Raw genomic sequence first — 20,727 nt, 5'->3', positions numbered from 1 at the left:
CAAAATTAAACATACTATTACCGTACCATCCAGCAAGCACACTGCTTGGTATTTACCTAAAGGAGTCAAAAACTTACATGCACAGAAAAAGCTGTGCACAGATGTTTCTCACTTTATTTGTAATTGCCAGAATTCGAAAGCAATCGAGATGTCCTTCAATAGGTGAATGGAGAAACTCTGGTACACCCAGATAATGGAATATCAAAATGAAATGTGCTAAAAATAAATCAGCTTTCTGTAATTAGAGAGGCAGCGGAAAAGAAATAAATTAGAAGAATAAAAAAAGCTATGAAACTATAAAAAGACATTAGGAAACTTAAATAAATGTCACTAAGTGGAAGAAGCCAATCTGAAAAGTCTGTATACTGTATGATTCCAATTATATGACATTCTGGAAAATGTAAAACTATGGAGACAGTAAAAAGGTCAGTAGTTTCCTGGGGTTGGGGGCAGTGAGAGATGGACAGTTGAGGCACAGAAGACAGCCGGGCAGTGAAACGATTCTGTGTATACCATACTGGGAGACACATGTCAGCTTCATTCATCCAAAACTACGGAATGTACACCACCAAGAGGAAACCATAATGTAAAGTATGAACTGTGCGTGATAATGATGTGCCAGCAGGTTCATCACCTGTAACAAATATCCCACTCTGTTGGGGGATGCTGATAATGGAGAAGGCTATGCGTGTGTGGGGGCAGGGATATACAGGGAATCTCTGAACCTTCCACTTCCTTTTGCTATGAACCTAAAAATGCCCTAAAAAATAAACTCAACAAACAAACAAAAAACCACCACTTAAAGTCTCTGGAAATGTTTCTAAGGGGTTATAGTGAATAAAGAAACATTTATTCAAGAAAATCTACTAAAAGAAATGAACAGATAAATAAATTTCGGCAAACAGGCAAATTCACAAATAAAGAATCCACAAATAATAAGGATCAACTGTAGTTACTATTTTCTTTCTGAGTTAATTCTGGTATCAAGACAGCAAACCCAATTACAAAGTGCCAGATTTTTTAAAATTACCGAAGTCTGCATATTAAAGAAAAAGGAAATGTGTTAAATTAAAAAGGCAAGTGAAGACAAAGTTTGGAGGTACTCATTCTGCGGCACTAACCTTTTATGAGATCAGATAAGTTATTCTGTTCCACATTTTTCTTTGCATAGTTGAAACACATATCATCCACTTCTGTTGCGAGGAAATACCAGCCATTCAAGGTTGCTCCGAGTAAGGGGTAGATGCAGGATGCCCCTGTGCCTAGTAAAATAAAAATTCAAAACACATTCTACACACCAGAGGGAAAGGTTACGATAATCATGAAAACACCATTCTTCTCAGAATTCTGTTTGCAGACAGGGTCTCACTCTGTCGCCCAGGCTACAGTGCAGTGGTGTGATCATGGTTCACTGCAGCCTCGAATTCCTGGGCTCAGGCGATTCTCCCCACTCAGCCTCCCGAGTACCTGGGACTACAGGTGCATGCCACCACGCCTGGCTGATTTTTGTATTTTCTGTAATTTTTGTATTTTTTGGTAGAGAAATCACAAGCTGGTACCTGATTTCATACATGTTATGGCTACTGGGTTCCCTAGTCATTCATGTATGTTAGTCTTACCTCCTAATTAGACTCAAACTTCCTAAAGGATCGAAACCTTGCTGGTCTCCTTTTCCGTGTGTTGTATAAAAAATGAAGAACACACAAGCAGAGGTCAAGGAATACATGACTAATTCACCTAAAATGCTCAAAACTCAGCTGATTTACTTTGTAAAGAGTCTTCATTTTAAATCTCATACAAAACTCAATTTTCTTAAAAGAAAACAATGCTATTTGTTAAAATGCCTTTGTAATATCTTAAAACGGATCAAGGTACGTTCCATTCTCCAAAAGCAGGAAAAAATATGTAGGGTATAAAATGTGTTATTATATTAAACTGCTGAATTACCCAAATATCTGTAAGTTGTCAGCTGAAAGAAACAAGAAGGAAAAAAAAAAAAAAACTAAAGAGGTAACTCATCTCTCAGATGTGGAGACATGGGAAAATATTTGGTTGGGAGCCAAGACATCAGAGTCACTTGCTAGCCCCACCACAGTTTCAAGGGAGGCATTCAAGAGGCAAACACTCCAGGCAAAAAAAACACTCTCTGACCACTAGGGTTTGGTACTAAATTATGTAGAACCCCTAGCCCTGGACTGGACTGTATATTAACCATGTATATTGTTTTTATAGGCCGGGCGTGGTGGCTCACACCTGTAGTCCCAGCACTTTGGGAGGCCGAGGCAGGCGGACTACCTGAGGTCAGGAGTTCGAGGCCTGCCCAGCCAACATGGTGAAACCCCGTCTCTACTAAAAGTACAAAAATTAGCTGGGCATGATGGTGGGTACCTGTAATTCCAGCTATTCAGGAGGCTGAGGCAGGAGAATCGCTCGAACCTGGGAGGCGGAGGCTGCAGTGAGCCGAGATTGTGCCACTGCACTCCAGCCTAGGTGACAGAGCAAGTCTCTCTCTCTCTTTCTCTTTTACAATATTGACTATCTTGGCCAATTAGATCCTAAAGAGTATATTCAAGAGAAGAGTGTTTCTCCCAAAGGCCTAAAGCAGTCAGCCTCTACCAGCCACTCTAGGCCTGCTCTCATCTGACCATATCCCAATTCTGGTCTAGCCTTGTAAGGATTTGCCAGGAAGAAGCAGAGGCTAGATACTCCTAACCCAGAGGAAATCCAGGCTCGTCATACTGCTTCCTCATTACGCATCCTGAACAGGCTAGTAAAAGATGATGGCCGTAACATTTAAGCTCTTTGACGGTCACGGTGAATGCTGCGTTGCCTACCATGTTTGCCCGAGAGTATCCTGGCCCCAGTGCTACTGGACAAGCACCTCCTTGGATACCTGCGGGGCGGTGAGGGAAGGCGTGGTAAAGGGTATTCAAGGTCCTGTCAGAAACCACAGTTCTTTAGCTCTGCTAGCCATTCTAGTAAGCCAAACATACACACAATAAGAACATGTCAGTTGTACTTTCGACTCTGTAGGAAAAAAATCCAGACCAGATCCTTGACTTTACACAACTGCCACTCTCTTCAAACTTCAATTTCATTTAAAAGATAAAAAAGTACACTTACCTCCAGGGTAATAAATATACATAAAAGATTTGTCAGTGCCAAAAAAAGTTTCTTAATTCTTAAGACCCAAAGACTTGCACTCTAATAGAACGCAACAGATTCTCTACTAGTCCTTTATAGGACAGAACGAAATCCCCTCAGAAAGCCAAATGACATTTTTAAATGGGTAATAATCTTTGTAATGACAAATAAAAATGGAAAGTACGTAATCGTAGAATTAGAGCAAACTCATGGAGTCTGGGGGAAGAATTTATATAAAACCCTAATTAGAATGGATGTGATTGCAGTTAGGTAGTGCCCCTTGTGAAGAATTAAAATCCATTAACCTCCTCTATCCCCAAGTGCTATTTTAGAAGGTTTGGGGCATAATTAAAATCAAATTAGTACCAACTAGGCTGTCAAGCTTTTTAAGCAAACTAGCTGAGAAGCAGAAGAGGTGAGAAATGCAGAAAGGTGAGAGATGATGACTTGGCTAGGATGGCAGTGGAGATGGAGAGAAGTAGATGATTTCAGAAGTATTAAGAGACAAAGTCAAAAGGAAACAGTGATAGACATTTTTGAACTGAGTGTGGAGAAACAAGCATCAAGGATCACAGGGTGGGCTATGGTAGACTCACTGAAACAAGAAACAAAGAGAACCAGGATTAGGGAAACAGAGTATGAGTTTGGTCTTAGACACAGCAAGTCTGAGATGTTTTTCAGAAACCCAGGTTTCTCATATATATGAGATTGAAGGTCAAGGAAAGTAATCTGAGTGGGAGGAACATATAAATATGTGATTTATTTGCATGGAGGTGGGAAATCGTCATGAAAGTGAATGCAATTGCCAGGGTAGGGTGCTAAGTGAGAAAGGAGCTAAAGGCTGAGCCTTATGCAAGGAATACCAATATCTAGTGGCCAGCTACAGGAAGGTATGCCTGAAAAGTGGAGAACAGTGCATAGAAATGAAAGAGGAAACCAGCAGTCTGGTGTCATGGAAGCAACTGACGGAGAGCGAACAAAAGAGAAAGGAGGGATTAATAAATGCCGCTGAAAAGATCATGCAGGATGAGGGCTGAAGATGCATGCAAATATCAAAGGTAAACATTGACTACTATCTAGAAATTAGGACTGCTATTAATTCTACTCAGTTAGAAACAGAGGCTGGGCGTGGTGGCTCATGCCCGTAATCCCAGCACTTTGGGAGGACGAGGCAGGCGGACCACCTGAGGTCAGGAGTTTGAGAACAACCTGATCAACATGGTGAAATCCCATCTCTACTGAAAACACAAAAATTAGCCAGGGGTGGTGGCAGGCACCTGTAATCCCAGCTACTTGGGAGGCTGAGGCAGGAGCATTGCTTGAACCCGGGAGGCGGAGGTTGCAGTGAGTTAAGACCGTGCCATTGCACTCCAGCCTGGGCAACAAGAGCAAAACTCCATCTCAAAAAAAAATCACAATACGAAAACATCAAATAATCCAGAGTAAAAATAAAGCCCAACAGACACACACATCAATGTGGTAATCTGAAAAGCTAAGTAGGGCCAGGTGTAGTGGTTCATGCCTGTAATCCCAGCACTTTGGGAAGCCGAGGCAGGTGGATTGCTTGAGCCCAGGAGTCAAGACCAACCTGGGCAACAGGATGAGACCCCATCTCAAAATAAAAAAATTTAAAAATTTTTTAAATTAAAAAAATAAAATGAAAAGCCATTTAAGTAAGAGCCTCATTTTCATTTTGTACTTCCCTTAACCTCTTGCTCCCTGTTTGGACTGACAATCCCTTCTCAAGAGAAATCAGCTGGAGAAAAGGCCAGGTGTAGTAAATAAGAACGGTATTGCAGGTCGAGGATCCCTAATCCAAAATGCTTGGGATGAGAAGTGTTTTGGATTTCAATTTTTTTTTCAGATTTTGAAATATTTGCATTATATTTACAGGCTGAACATCCCTAACCCCCAAATCTGGAAAGCTGCAATGCACATTGCCTTTGAGCAGCATATCAGTGCTCAAAGCTTGCAGATTTTGAAGCATTTCAGATTTTCGGATTAAGGATGCTCAACCTGTATCTGTAGCCAGCTTCTTTCGTACAACAAATACCCAGTAGAAAAGTTTACAAAGAATTTGATCTTGCAAAACTTATGAAACCTATGTTTAGCCAAAAAAGAAGTTAAAACTATATACCTATGTCAATTCCTCTTCGGAGAGTACTTTTGTCAGAATCCTCGTGACCGATCAGATCTTCTACCCAGTGAATATAGTTGAGTCTCAAGGGAACTGTGGGAATTAGTCTCTCCAACGGAATATCAATAGAAAGTCCAAAATCTTCCCTTAGGAGAGTACAAGTCAGAGCTCTGACTGCTTCGGGGTCTTTAAAATTAAGGCTGAAGAATAGAGAAAAAGAAGTAAAACTGATCAGTAAGATTCACTATGTTGTACAAGCTCTATGGCAAACAGGCAAAACGAAATGCCCATCTGAACTTCCTAGAGAGATCACACATAAATAGTTATATAGAGCATTCATCTCATCAGTTAGAGCATGAATGTAACTATTCATAAACAGTTATATACAGCATATATACATGAGTGTTTAACACAGTCACACCATATGAAAAGCAGTCCAATCTGGCCGGGCACGGTGGCTCATGCCTGTAATCCCAGCACTTTGGGAGGCCGAGGCGGGCGGATCACGAGGTCAGGAGATCGAGACCATCCTAGCTAACATGGTGAAACACCGTCTCTACTAAAAATAGAAAAAATTAGCCGAGCGTGGTGGCGGGTACCTGTAGTCCCAGCTACTCGGGAGGCTGAGGCAGGAGAATGGCGTGAACCTGGGAGGCGGAGCTTGCAGTGAGCCGAGATCGCGCCACTGCACTCCAGCCTGGGCGACAGAGCAAGACTCCGTCTCAAAAAAAAAAAAAAAAAAAGAAAAGCAGTACAATCCTCCACCAAAAACACTGCATATCCATATATGGAGCAAACAGATTAAGTGACTTGGCTCAAATTCCTGTCTCATTGTCTCCTCACTGTGTGACTTTGAACAAGTCATTCACCTCTATGAAACTGTTTCCTCTGCTGTAAAATGAGGATAGTAATACCAATATCACAATGCTACTGTGAGATAACCTGAGAAGTACTTAGCATAATGTCTGGTGCATAGTAACTACTTTACAAATGCTAGCTATTTTTACTGTTACCATTAACATCATCTGACATTAGCATTCCTTGAAAATCCTACTTAAAAGTGGAAAGCAGTATAAAAATGTTTAATAATGAACACAGGATAAGATACTTAAATATGACAAATATTACAGACATCAAATTTTAAATGTAACTTTTTAAAGCTTTATGAAGTATAATTCACATACTATAAAATTCACCTGTAAGTGTATGATTGAATAGTTTCTGGTATATTAACAGAGTCGTGCAACCATCACCAAAACCCACTTTTGGAACACCCCTATCACCCCAAAAAGGAAAACTCATGACCATTTGCATGTCTTTCCTCATTTCCAACTTTAGCCTGAGGCAACCACTGATGTCCTTTCTAGCTTTATAGATTTGCCTTTTCTGGACATTTCGAGTAACTGAAATCATAATGAGGTCTTCTGGTCATTCACACAAGTTTGTGAGGTTCATCCATTTTATAACTTGTCAGTATTTCACTTCTTTTTATGGGCGAATAATATTCCATAGTAAGAATAACTACGTTTTGTTCATCCATTCACCAGTTCCCGAACATCTGGGTTGTTTCCATGACGGTCATGATGGACTGTTGACCATCACGAACAATGCTGCCATGAACATTTACATACAAGTCTTTGTGTGGACATAGGTTTTCACTGCTCTTGGGTAGACAGTCAGGAATGGATCATAAGATATATTTGTATTTAACTTTTTAAGAAACTTGTACCAATATAACTATGTTGATGTCAAAATACTGCTAAACTGAAAATATTAAAAAAGAAAACCCACAAACCTTATTTATAAACAGAGCAGGGTCTTTTTTTGGTTTTTGTGTTTTTTTTTTTTTTTTTTTTGAGACAGGTCCTCACTGTCTGCCAGACTGGAGTGCACGGTGTGAACATGGCTCACTGCAGCCTCAACCTCCCAGGCTCAAGTGACCCTCCTGCCTCGGCCCCACAAGTAGCTGGGACTACAGGTGCATACCACCACACTCAGCTTTTTTTTTTGTAGAGAAAAGGGTCCAGCTCATTATGTTGCCTCAACTGGTCTTGAACTCCTGGGCCCACGTAATCCTCCCGCCTCAGCCTAAGCGTTGGGATTGCAGGCGTGAACCACTGCACCTGGCCAACAGAGCATTCTGAAGAAAGCAGAAAGTCAGTAGATGGGGCTATGAAAGGGACGGGTTTTGAAACTACTTAGAATTCTGGCCTTAAGGTGTCTGGTCAGGCAACAACACATCCTCAAACAGCTTCTGGTCTGGACCATCCCCTTTTCTGCTCCCCTGCCTGGTCATCAAATGACCAATCACCGGAAAAATTCAATGTCCCTCTGGATGCTTGAGTGCCAAGACAGAAGGAAGAGTGCTGTTTCCACCCAGCAACCATGGAAACTTCAGGCAGGTACCATCAACCCAATCTCTCTCCACTCTCCGCAGCAAAAATATTCTAGTATGGAAGTTAGGAGATCTGGACTCCACTTTTGGCTCTGCAATCAATTAGCCATGGATGTAAGTAAGTCATTTCAGTTCTTAGGTATCAGTTTCTACACTTATAAAAGTAAAGGACCGGCTGGGCGTGGTGGCTCACGCCTGTAATCCTACCACTGTGGGAGGCCGAGGCAGGTGGATCACCTGAGGTGAGGAGTTCGAGACCAGCATGGCCAACATGGTGAAACCCCACCTGCACAAAAAATACAAAAATGAGTCGGTCATGGTGGCGGGTGCCTATAATCCCAGCTACTCAGGAGGCTGAGGCAGGAGAATCGCTTAAGCCTGGGAGGCAAAGGTTGCAGTGAGCCGAGATTGCGCCATTGCACTCCAGGCTGGGTGACAGAGGGAGACTACGTCTCGGAGGAAAAAAAAAAGTAAGCGATTTGACTCAACAGGCTAAGGGTCCTTCTTGCTGGTATTTTATGACCATGAGGAATATCATGACCTAGTACAATGGTAGTCATCAAATATTTGTTGAGCAAATTATAGACATGGAACTGTTGAAACAGTTACTGAAAACAGAATAAACAAACAGTACACATTTCCATTACCTTCCAGTCTGATACGATGAAAAATTCTTTATTCTTCTGTTATATGATGCCAAACATACAGTAACACAATTGAACACATATTAAAGAATAGACAGCCAGTGGTTGTTAGATAACATGACCTACTCTTTCAAAAAACCGTTCAGAAAAAAACATACCTTGGCCAGGCACGGTGGCTCACGCCTGTAATCCTAGCACTTTGGGAGGCTGAGGTGGGTGGATCACCTGAGGTCGGGAGTTTGAGACCAGCCTGACCAACATGGAGAAACCCCGATTCTACTAAAAATACAAAATTAGCCCAGCATGGTGGCACATGCCTGTAATCCCAGCTACTCATGAGGCTGAGGCAGGAGGATCACTTGAACCCAGGAGGCAGAGGTTGCAGTGAGCCGAGACTGTGCCACTGCACTCCAGCCTAGGTGACAGAGAGAGACTCTGTCTCAAAAAAAAAAAAAAAAAAGAAAAGAAAAAACATACCTTTCGTAGGAAAAGACCTTGCAAAAAGATGGATGATGGGCAGAATCAGATTTCATGAATATAGATTTGTTATCTATACAAAAATTGCATTCCATACCTGAATATAATGATTTCTTGTGACCTCTAAGAATGCTTCCAGATACTAACTTACAGGGAGGAAAATGGAAGAGATGAAGAATGAAACTTTAATATAATCTACAGCAGACAGAAATAGGATGACCATAATGGACTCTGAAGAGACACAGCCAGAGCCTAGCTCCCATTGCTATGAGCATAACTAGAGCTCCAGACCTTGGTTTCTAAATAGTACTCCCCAAAGGAATCAGAGTTCCTTGGATAAATGGTTATTCCAGAATTGGATAGGGAAGTACGAGATAAACCCGAAGCGTTTTATCGTATTAGAAAACAGGACATGCTGAAAGGAAGATAGGAACAAATTAAAAGTACACTAGACCCTGCTTGATGGGGCTCCCTTTGGCCAAATCTGTGTCAATGTGAATGAAGAAGGCTAACAAGGGATTATAGCCCATAGAATAAAAAACATGAGTCCATCCTTAAATGTAGAAGTGATGAAAGAGTTAGATAATTATATTTGGCAATCACCATGCTAATAATTGTTTCAATTAAGAATTATCAATAGATGCTAAAAATAATGAGTAAAAAGTTTGTTGAAAAACAGGATATTGGGCTGGGCACGGCAGCTCACACCTGTAATCCCAACACTTTGGGAGGCCAAGGCAGATGGATCACTTGAGGTCAGGAGTTTAAGACCAGCCTGGCCAACACGGTGAAACCCCATCTCTATCAAAAAATACAAAAATTAGCCGAGCATAGTGGCACACGCACCTTTAGTCCCAGCTACTCAGGAGGCTGAGCTGGGAGAATTGCTTGAACCTGGAAGGCAGAGGTTGCAGTGAGCCTAGATCAAGCCACTGCACTCCTGTATGGATGACAGAGTGAGACCATGTTTCAGAAAAAAAAGAAACTACAAAAAAAGAAAAAAAAACCCAGGATATTTACACAGTCACAACGTACTTCCCCACAAATTATCAATTACCTTGATAATGATATCAATTATCAGATTATGAAAGGATAAAACAACAGTAAAATGAAGAAATCTGACAGATACCCCCTTAACGAAGTGACCAAAGTTAATACCCCAATCATGAAACAAACTGATATTATATGCTTCAATGATACAGAGAAGAGGAGAAAGGGATAAAGCAAGCAAGACCCAAAAAAGCAGGCAAAATTAAACAAAATTCAGGAATGAGATAATGGTCACGGTTGTACAAGTGTCAATATACTAAAAACCACTGAGTTATAAGAGTGAATTTTATAGTATGTGAACTATATCTCAATAAACAAATGAAATGGAAAGGAGCAAGAAGTTTTAAAAAGTAAAGAAAAAGTAGTAAACATAAGAGAGGTCAATAATGAAGACCTCCTTACATATAACTGGGGATTTTGAATAAGAGAACCAAAGGATTAGAATAAAGAAATATTCAAAGATATGATTCAAGATAACTTTCCAGAAATAGAAGGCTGACTATGTTTCTAGGAAAAGATACAGAATTAGCAATACGAACACCTAGAAAAATTCCCAGACTTCAAGGCTTACGAGAAAAAAAAATCCTTTAGATATCTAGGCAAATAAGCTAAACAATTGATTTTGGGGTCAGAGACACAGTAGGGTAAATGAGGCTGCCTTTAGATGTCCACACAGCACCATTCAATAGTAGAAGACAAAAGAACACTGACTACAAAGCCCTTAGAGGAAAAAAACTGTGACACAATTTTATGCTCAGCCAAACTTACTTTGATTATGGAATTTGAGGAGAAAAAAGTTTTCAGAAAATCTCTATTAAAGAAACTTAGTAACTTAGATACTTTATAAAATAAGCTTGATAAAGAGTATTATCTAAGGGCGGTAAATAGTAACAAAAGTATTGCTATTTTGCACTAGCATTTCAAAGTAATTGTGAAAATCAGGAGTTTCAAAACATTTATAAGGACTAGCTATTAGTACTACTCAAAATGCCAGTCCCTGACAAGATAAGGAGCTTGTGGCAGAATGTAAACAACACATTAAAAAGTCAATTAAACCAAAGAAATGTGAGGTAACCTAAATATACGGCACAAGGTCCTTATCTCTGTGGACAGTAACAAATAGTTTGTGGTTAAGCAGCCAGTTCAATAACCACTTTTAGTAGCACTATGCCAGACGCCACAAATGACCATTTCAAAGGTTATGACCACTACTCTGTTCTTTTTTTTTTTGGGACGAAGTTTTGATCTTATTGCCCAGTCTGGAGTTCAATGACACAATCTCGGCTCACTGCCACCTCCACCTCCCGGGTTCAGGCGATTCTTCTGCCTCAACCTCGTGAGTAGATAGGACTACACACATGTACCACCATGCCCAGCTAATTTTGTATTTTTAGTAGAGATAGGGTTTCGCCATGTTGGCCAGGCTGGTCTTGAACTCCTGACCTCAGGTGTTCTGCCCGCCTCAGCCTCCCAGAATGCTGGGATTACAGGTGTAAGCCACTGCACCTGGTGACCACCACTCTGTTCTAAGTAGTTAATGTCGTGTGGATTTGCCAGCCCGGTTTTGCCAGCTCTCTAATACTTTCAAACAAAACCAGTGATCTATGTTTTCATATGAAATGGATCTGATTCTTAAAATTAATATGGGCAATAAATAATAACTGCAAGCCTTATACAATTCACAAGCTAATGGGCTGCACCCTCTATTACAGGAGTCCCCAACCCCTGGGCCATGGACTGATACTGGTCCCTGGCCTGTTAGGAACTGGGCAGCACAAGAGGAGGTGAGTGGCAAGCAAAGCTTCATCTGAATTTACAGCCACTCCCTGTTGATCGCATTACTGCCTGAGCTCCACCTCCTGTCAGATCAGTGGCAGCATTAGATTCTCATAGGAGCGTGAACCCTCCTGGGAACCTCCATGCGAGGGATCTAGGTTGAGCACTCCTTGAGGATCTAATGCCTGATGATCTGTCACTGCCTCCCATCACCCCCACATGGGACCGTCTAGCTGAGGGGAAACAAGCTGCGGGAAAACAAGCTGATTCTACACTATGGTGAGTTGTATAATTATTTCATTACATGAAATAATACAATGTAATAAATGCACAATAAATGTAATGCGCTTGAATCACCCCGAAATCACCCCTCCCCCACCACAGGTCCATGGAAAAATTGTCATCCATGAAACTGGTCCCTGGTGCTAAAAAGGTTGGAGACCACTGCTCCGCTCTATTGTAAATAGTAGAATTGTAAAGAAAGTTGGGGTGCTTGGCTGCTCTACTTTAAAAAGTGAAATATAAAAATGCATCTTTTGAGCACTGCTTTGTTCAACTGAGGTATACACAATAGGTCAGAATTTTTAAGAAACTGTGACAGCTGGCCTGCATTCCTCTATTCATTCAACAAATAGTTATTAAGTGTTAACTATGTGCCAGGTATTATGCAAAATGCTAGGGATATTGCAGTAAGCAAACACAGGCAATCCCTCCCTTTCTGAAGCAGACAGTCTAGCAGAGGATAGGTATTATCCAGAAATCACTTAAATACCTGTAAAACTGTGACAAATGCTATAAAAGACAGGTAAAAGATACTACTGACCCTCCCTAATCAATGGATGTGCCTTAGGAAGGTCAGAGAAGGCTTCCTCACACAGACAACTGAGCTAAGAACTGACAATGGAAGAAAAATTCACAAAGGAAGGAACGAGGGGAAGGGAACGTGGCATTCTAGGGTCCTAGGTAAAGCAAACCGCAAGTACGAAGACCCTAAGGCAGAACTTCTGGAGCATTCCAGGTACTAAGAGACAGTCACTGTGCCTCGAACGCAGAGAGCAAAGTAAGCGTATATAGTTCAAGGTGAAGCTGGGGAGGAAGGCAGGCTCCAGATTATGTAGGGCATTATAATTAGAGTGACCATATAATTTTATCATACCCGGTCTGAAACTTTTCTGAAAGTGAAAGTAAAAATTATTAATAATCACACCAGGATACAATTATATTCTTTTTTTTTCTTTTTTTTTTTTGAGACAGAGTCTCGCTCTGTCACCCAGGCTGGAGTGCAATGGCGCGATCTCGGCTCATTGCAACTTCCGCCTCCTGGGTTCAAGCAATTCTCCTGCCTCAGTCTCCCAAGTAGCTGGGACTACAGGCATGCGCCACCACGCCCTGCTAATTTTTTGTATTTTTAGTAGAGACGGGGTTTCACCGTGTCAGGCAGGATGGTCTCCATCTCCTGACCTCATGATCAGCCCGCCTCGACCTCCCAAAGTGCTGGGATTACAGGCAAGAGCCACTGCGCCCGCCCGGCTGATAAGACTATATTCTATGTTAAGGATTTAGGTATGGTATAGAATAAAGTTGGAACAAAGTGGAAGCAAAGGCTCTAATTAGGAAGCTACTGCTATACCTGAGTTAAGAGGCTAGATAAAGGCTGGGTGTGGTGGCTCATGCCTGTAAGTCCAGCACTTTGGGTGGCTGGGGTGGGTGGATGGCTTGAGTCCAGGAGTTTGAGATCAACCTGGGTAGCATGGTGAAACCCTATTTCTACAAAATATACAAAAATGACGCAAAATGCTAGGGATATTGTAGTAGTATTGTAAAAGTATTGTAGTATCTTTTACCTGTCTTTTATAGCATTTGTCGCAGTTTTACAGTTTTACACCCAGGCACTCCAGCCTGGGTGACAGAGCGAGACTCTGTCTCAAAAAAAAAAAAAAAAGAGTACAATTGTATCCTGGTGTGATTATTAATAATTTTTACTTTCACTTGCAGAAAAGTTTCAGAGTGGTGGTGTGGTGGCATGGCATGCACCTATGGTCCCAGTTACTCTAGGCGGGGGAGTAGGGGTGGGGCACGGTACTGAGGTGGGAGGATCACTTCAGCCTGGGAGGTGGAGGCTGCAGTGAGCTGAAATTGTACCACTGCACTCCAGCCTGGGCAACAGAGTGAGATCCTGTCTCAAAAAAAAAAAAAAAAAGGCTAGATCTAGATAAAGGTAGCAATGGCAGAGGTAGGGAAAAGTGAAAGGAATTAGAGATATTTTGGACAGAACATTTGTGAGATTTAGCAATGAAATGATATGTGAGCTAAGGGATGCTGTGTTTCACATGAGTCTCCAAAGGTTCTGGCTTGTTCAACAGGATAGGCAGTGCCACCCTAACTGAAGTTAGTAACTCTGGCAGAGAATCGTTTTTGAAGAGAAATATAAATCTGAGCTGTATTTGAGACATTTAAGTGGAGATGGAGCCCAGAGAAGAGGTGTGTAGAAATAAACATGTAAGTGATTTGCAAATAAACATGTAAGTGATTTGCAAACAAACAAGTGAAGCCCTGGCACGGATGACAGCGATGAAGGAGAAAATATAAAGTGCGAAGGAAAGAGAGCTGCAGAGCAAGCTTTGAAAACTCCCTTAATAGCTGTATGCACAGTCATTACAGAGGAAGTTCCACAAGGAGACAAAGGAACACCCGAGCGGAAGAAGGAAAACCACAGTTTTCCAGTGTGGTGCCGAGGAGGCCAAGGCAAGAGGGTATCCATGAAGGATAAACCAACCAGCAGAGTGACCTGCTGCTCAGAAGGCAACGGAGCGCTGAAAATCAGAGTCAGTGACATGAGGCTGCTGGAGACCTTTTAAAGAGCTGCTTTGGTAGTGGTACAGTTAGAAACCACCCTGGAATCAGCTAAAGATTAAATGAGGGCAGAGTGTGGAAGCTCACACCTGTAATCCCAGCACTGTGGGAGGCTGAGGCAGGAGGATTGCTTGAGCCCAGGAGTTCAAGACCAGCCTGGGCAACAAAGAGAGACCTTGTCTCTACAAAAAAAAATTTTTAATTAGCCAGGTGGGGTGGCGGACACCTATAATCCTAGCTACTCAGGAGGCTGAGGCAGGAGGATCACGTGAGCACAGGAGGTCAAGGCTACAGTGAGCCGTGATCACATCACTGCGCTCCAACCTGGGCAACAGAGCAAGACCCAGTCTCAAATAAAATAAAAAATACAATACAATACAATACAATAAAAAATAAAATAAAATAAAAATCATGCTGTACACCTTAAATATAGACAATTTCAACTCCAAAAAATGAAAAAAAACCTCAAAAGATTTGAAAACAGGACCTCAAAGAGATATCTGCACACCCATATTTACTGCAGCATTAACCCCAACAGCCAAGAGGTGAAAGCAACCTAAATGTCCACTGACAGATTAATGGATAAAGAAAATGTGGTATATACACAAAATGGAATACTACTCTGCCTTTAAAAAGAAAGAAATCCCGGCCCGGCGCAGTGGCTCACACCTGTAATCCTAACACTTTGGGAGGCTGAGGTGGACAGATCACCTGAAGTCAGGAGTTTGAGACCAGCCTGGCCAATATGGTGAAACCCCATCTCTACTAGAAATACAAAATTTAGCCAGGCTTGGTGGTGGGCGCTTATAATCCCAGCTACTCGGGAGGCTAAGGCAGGAGAATCACTTCAACCCGGGAGGCGGAGGTTGCAGTGAGCAGAGATAGCACCACTGCACTCCAGCCTGGACAACAGAGCAAGACTCCGTCCCCGCACCGCCCCCCGCCCCCCACCAAAAAAAAAAAAGGAAATCCTGTCACGTGCTAGAACATGGATAAGTCTTTGAGGTATCAAGCTAAGTGAAATAAGTGACTCAAAAACAACAAATACTGCATGATTCTACTTTAGGGTAAAGGTATTTAAAGTAGTCGAACTCATGAAAAGGTTCTAGAAATCTGCTGCACAACAAGCAGCACAGAGTTGACACACTGTACACTTAAACTGGATTAAGATGGGACATTCTATGTTGCATTTCTCACAGCAATAAAAAAAATTAAGTGGCCTTAAATTATTAAAGTACTGTACTGATATCCTTCCCACTTTTTCAACTCTCTGATACAGAAGACTTATTGAAGAAAATGTCCACTTTTTAAACACTCTCATGGGTCAAATAAGCAATTAGATAGTAATATACAGAAACACAGATCCTGAAACAATGGAAACAACCATTACTGATAACCCTAAATTAACCAAAGAATCCAAAATCCTACTGGCAAAATAAGAAATTGTACCTCGATCAATCAAGCTAAACTTTTCATTCTTTTTTTAATTTTTATTTTTTGTAGAGAAGGGGTCTCTCTATATTGACTGGCTGGTCTTGAACTCCTGGCCTCAAGCAATAGCTTCCCAAAATGGTGTGATTACAAGCATAAAGCAGTTTGAAGCCGGGCTTTCAGGCTGATCTTTAAATGACCGTTCCTATGCTAACTAAAGAGCAACTAACAGAAAAGAAAAATCTAGTCATCCAAACACCTCTTTGCCCTTTCCAGGCATAGTTAAGAATACTGCGATTTCAGCCGGGCGCAGTGGCTCACATCTGTAATCCCAGCACTTTGATAGGCTGAGGCAGGCAGGTCACCTGAGGTCAGGAGTTTGAGACCAGCCTGGCCAACACGGTAAAACCCCGTCTCCACTAAAAATACAAAAATTAGCCAAGCGTGGTGGCAGGTGACTGTAATCGCCATTTAATAGAGATGGTAAAATCCCATCTCTACTAAAAATACAAAAACAGTTAGCTGGGCGTGGTGGCATGTGCCTGTAATCCCAGCTACTCAGGAGGCTGAGGCAGGAGAATCGCTTGAACCTGAGAGGCAGAGGTTGCAGTGAGCCAAGATCACTCCACTGCACTCCAGCCTGGGCGACAGAGCGAGACTCAAAAAAAAAAAAAAAAAAAGGAATACTGCGATTTCTTAGCAATGCCCAGTGACTTACCCTAAATTCAGTGAAGCTTAAAAAAAAATTTTAAAAGTCCAGTGATAAAAGAGGAACTGTTAAATTTAAGTTTTGTACTACAGAAAATTTAGGAACAACCTAAAAGTAATCAATATGGAATTGGCTAAATAAGCTATAATATATCCATGCGAGAAAATCCTACGCAGTTACTAGAAAGAGTAGGATTAGGCTGATCTCCATACACTTGTATGAAGAGGGCTCCTCAATACATTACGTTTGAAAAGAAGTTGAGTAGAAGTATATATGTACATTCTGATTGCATTCTGGCAAAAACAAAACAAAAAGACTCGTATAAACAGATACAGAGGAAAAGTCTGGAAGGGTAGACATGGACTCCATATGCGTGCAGGTGGGTAGATGAGTTGGGTGGAGACTTCCTTCACCTCACATTTCTGTATTATCTAAACACATTTAATTACATAATTCCACTTTTTTTTTTCTTACTAAATATGTAAACTCTCTTCATAGAAGTATATGTGGATCAGCCTGGTCTTATTCTTTTTAATGACTGAACTGTACTCGCTTGGGTGGATGTATTACAGCTTTTGTAACTTTATGCAAAATGCTTACAGTATAATGTCAAATGGGGGAGAAGATGAATGATTGTATGTAACTACAACTACAACCAAAAAAATTCCTACGTATGAATAAAGGCAAGGGCTTAGAAAGATGAGATTACGGACTAATTTCATCTTTTAGAGCGAAAGAACTGTGACTTTTTGTACATATGTGACATTACCATTATAAATGTAGTTAGGAAAAATATATTTCTCTAATTTTCCCATTAAGGGGTCTATAATGTCTGTACAGTAAAAAATAATTCCTTTTTTGAAAACCGGAAAACGGGTCTTTGGTTCTAGAATACTTGCTCTCCATAACACTGTGACAGCAATCACCAAAAGATAGTGCTGCAGCTGTAGCGCTCATCATACAGCTTCAAGAGACATTTTGGGCAGGAGAACAATATGTTTTCCGAGGGCCTTCAAAGGAAGTTGTTGCTTACATAAACAATTCTTGTTATTCAAATATATATATATATATTCAATTTACAAAATGATGAACTAGAGCACACAATTTATTCACAAGGAACTATATCCTAAAAAAGTACAAGGCATTAAGCTGAGGCTAGTTTAATGGAAGGAAATAAAGTGAACACCAATGAAGAGCTGATTCTTAGACTTTGTTGTTTATTTTCTATTTCTGAAAAGATCCAGACACTAGTCTGAGTGTCAGAAATACTTTTGCAGGGCAAAGTCAAGTCACTCGACTTCACTAGTGAAGTATCTAGGTCATGTTAGCACCCTGGGACATTCAAAAATCCTGAACACAGGCAAGATCTTTTTTCATTCTCATTTCAGAGATCACAGGGAGGCCCAGGAACTAAAATTAGCTCTCACGTGAAAATCAGCAGTTTATTCATTTTCAGTCTTTGTTGTTTGTTTAACACATCCAGCTTCCCAAAATAGCCTATTGTCAACAGGCTCATGGCCGATTTCCCCAGAATGACTCCTGCTCTACCACTGATGAATACAGTATTACCATTACAGATGGATTTTGAACAGTCACATTTCTGTAATCCATTGTTAAAATAACAATCATTCTAATCCTGTAGAAGCTGAACCTGATATAACAACAACGAAAGCCAAAAGCCTCCCAGTGTTACTCCAAGGTTGGTTTCTAGTCTTTAGATGGTCACTGAGGCACTAAAAATGGTACAGTCTACCCTGCATGATAAAGCCCTTCAATGCTGGGTCTTTGGTTTAAAAACAAATCAGTTGGCCGGGCACGGTGGCTCACATCTGTAATGCCAGCACTTTGGGAGGCCGAGGTGGGCGAATCACGAGGTCAGGAGATCAAGACCATCCTGGCTAACACGGTGAAACCCCGTCTCTACTAAAAATACAAAAAATTAGCCGGGCGTGGTGGCAGGCGCCTGTAGTACCAGCTACTTGGGAGGCTGAGGCAGGAGAATGGGGTCAACCTGGTAAGCAGAGCTTGCAGTGAGCCGAGATCATGCCACTGCACTCCAGCCTGGGCGACAGAGCAAGACTCTGTCTCACAAAAAACAAAACAATCAGTTAAAATAAATAAAAATAAAAACAAATAGGGCTGGGCACGGTGGCTCACGCCTATAATCCCAGCACTTTGGGAGGCCGAGGCTGGCAGATCACAAGGTCAGGAGATCGAGACCATCCTGGCTAACACGGTGAAACCCTGTCTCTATTAAAAATACAAAAAATTAGCCAGGCATGGGGGCGGGTGCCTGTAGTCCCAGCTACTCGGGAGGCTGAGGCAGGAGAATGGCGTGAACCCGGGAGGCGGAGCTTGCAGTGAGCCGAGATAGCGCCACTGCACTCCAGCCTGGGCGACAGAGCAAGACTCCATCTCAAAAATAAGTAAATAAATAAATAAATAAATAATAAAAACAAATCGGTTAAGTGTCACATTCTAGTCAAGCTGAAGTGACAGCGCTGAACTAAATTGTAGGCTGTCCCTATGGAACTGATTATTGTGAAAAAACACAAACTAAAATCTAATTGCAATGGTCAGATATGATTATAACAAAGCAGTGACACACGCAGGGAAGAAAAACACGGTATCAGAGTAGCAATCCTTGCCACCTTAATTATACCAGGCTTAACAACAATACGATCACCTACCATGAACTCAGTGTCTACAGAATGCTAGTCATTCTACACGCATTACTGCTAACCTTCATGACAACCGTCCGAGGATGCCCTCTCATCCCTCCTTTTCAGGGGAGAAGACTCAGTCTCAGTAAAGCTAAGAAAATTGCATAAAATCTCACAGCTAAGGCCAGCCTCAGTGGCTCACACCTGCAATCCCAGCACTTTGGAAGGCCGAGGCGGGTGGATCAAGAGGTCAGGAGTTCGAGACCAGCCTGGCCAACGTGGTCAAACCCCGTCTCTACTAAAAATAAAAAATAAAAAAATTAGCCAGGTATGGTGGTGGGCACTTATAATCCCAGCTACTCAGGAGGCTGAGGCAGGAGAATTGCGTGAACCCCAGGAGGCAGAGGTTGCAGTGAGCAAAGATCACGTCACTGCACTCCAGCCTGGGCGACAGAGCAAGACTCTGTCTCAAAAACAACAACAACAACAACAACAACAACAACAAAAAACAACTCACAGCTGGAAGTGGCACCCTCAAGACTGATACTTAACAAGACTAACTTAGAAATGTACCCTCTTTCCAAAACACCCATGATTCCCTTAAGGGAGCACTTAGGAGTTAAGCCAATAAGTGACTCTGACCCACTGAAGGTCTAACGTTTTGTGCGACATTTCTTTTCCATCATTAGTTGAGTTTATATTTTGGTGATTCTTCTTTCTTTTTGAGACGATTTCGGCTCACTGCAAGCTCCGCCTCCCGGGTTCATGCCATTCTCCTCCTCAGCCTCCTGAGTAGCTGGGATTACAGGTGGGTGCCACCACGCCCAGGTAATTTTTTTGTATTTTTAATAGAGACAGGGTTTCACCATGTTAGCCAGGATGGTCTCGATCTCCTGACCTCGTGATCCACCCGCCTCAGCCTCCCAAAGTGCTGGAATTACAGGCATGAGCCACCGCACCCAGCCCGGTGATTCTTCTTTAATACAACTCACAGAATTAAATACAAAGCCATTGTAGGCTGGGTGCAGTGGCTCACGCCTGTAATCCCAGAACTTTGGGAGGCCAAAGCAGGCGAATCACTTGAGGTCAGGAGTTCGAGACCAGCCTGACCAACATGGTAAAACCCCATCTCTACTAAAAATACAAAAATTAGCCAGCTGTGGTGGCGCACGCTTGTAATTCCAGCTACTCAAGAGACTGAGACACATGAATTGATTGAACTCAGGAGGTGGAGGTTGCAGTGAGCCGAGGGCGGGCCACTGCACTCCAGTCTGGGTGATGGTGTGAGACTCTGTCTCAAAAAAAATAAATAAATAAAAACAAAAACAAAAACAAAAAACCATTGTAAAAACAAAGAACATTCTACCAGTGCCGACAATCATCAGCAACTCCTACCTAAGCAGGAAGGGGGAAGATTTCTAGGAGCCGCCAGGTCATCTGCACCAAGA

At 41.8% G+C, this 20,727-nt stretch overlaps 1 protein-coding gene across 3 annotated transcripts in view; it reads right to left on the bottom strand.

The window, feature by feature from the left end:
• METTL16 (methyltransferase 16, RNA N6-adenosine) overlaps nucleotides 1-20,727 on the bottom strand; it is an 89,471-nt gene that overhangs the window by 51,318 nt on the left and 17,426 nt on the right. For all 3 annotated transcript variants that reach the window (XM_058431096.1, XM_058431097.1, XM_032138065.2), the window contains 2 exons: nucleotides 5,282-5,481; nucleotides 1,122-1,262 (listed from right to left, as the gene is read on the bottom strand). In XM_058431096.1, the coding sequence (XP_058287079.1) occupies nucleotides 1,122-1,262; nucleotides 5,282-5,481 (341 nt within the window). The remainder of the gene's footprint in view (nucleotides 1-1,121; nucleotides 1,263-5,281; nucleotides 5,482-20,727) is intronic.

Source organism: Hylobates moloch, unplaced genomic scaffold (genome assembly GCF_009828535.3).
Source record: "Hylobates moloch isolate HMO894 unplaced genomic scaffold, HMol_V3 SCAFFOLD_19, whole genome shotgun sequence".
NCBI lineage: Eukaryota > Metazoa > Chordata > Mammalia > Primates > Hylobatidae > Hylobates > Hylobates moloch.
Note: the sequence above shows the minus strand (reverse complement) of the source record. Positions and strands in the feature narration are given on the sequence as shown.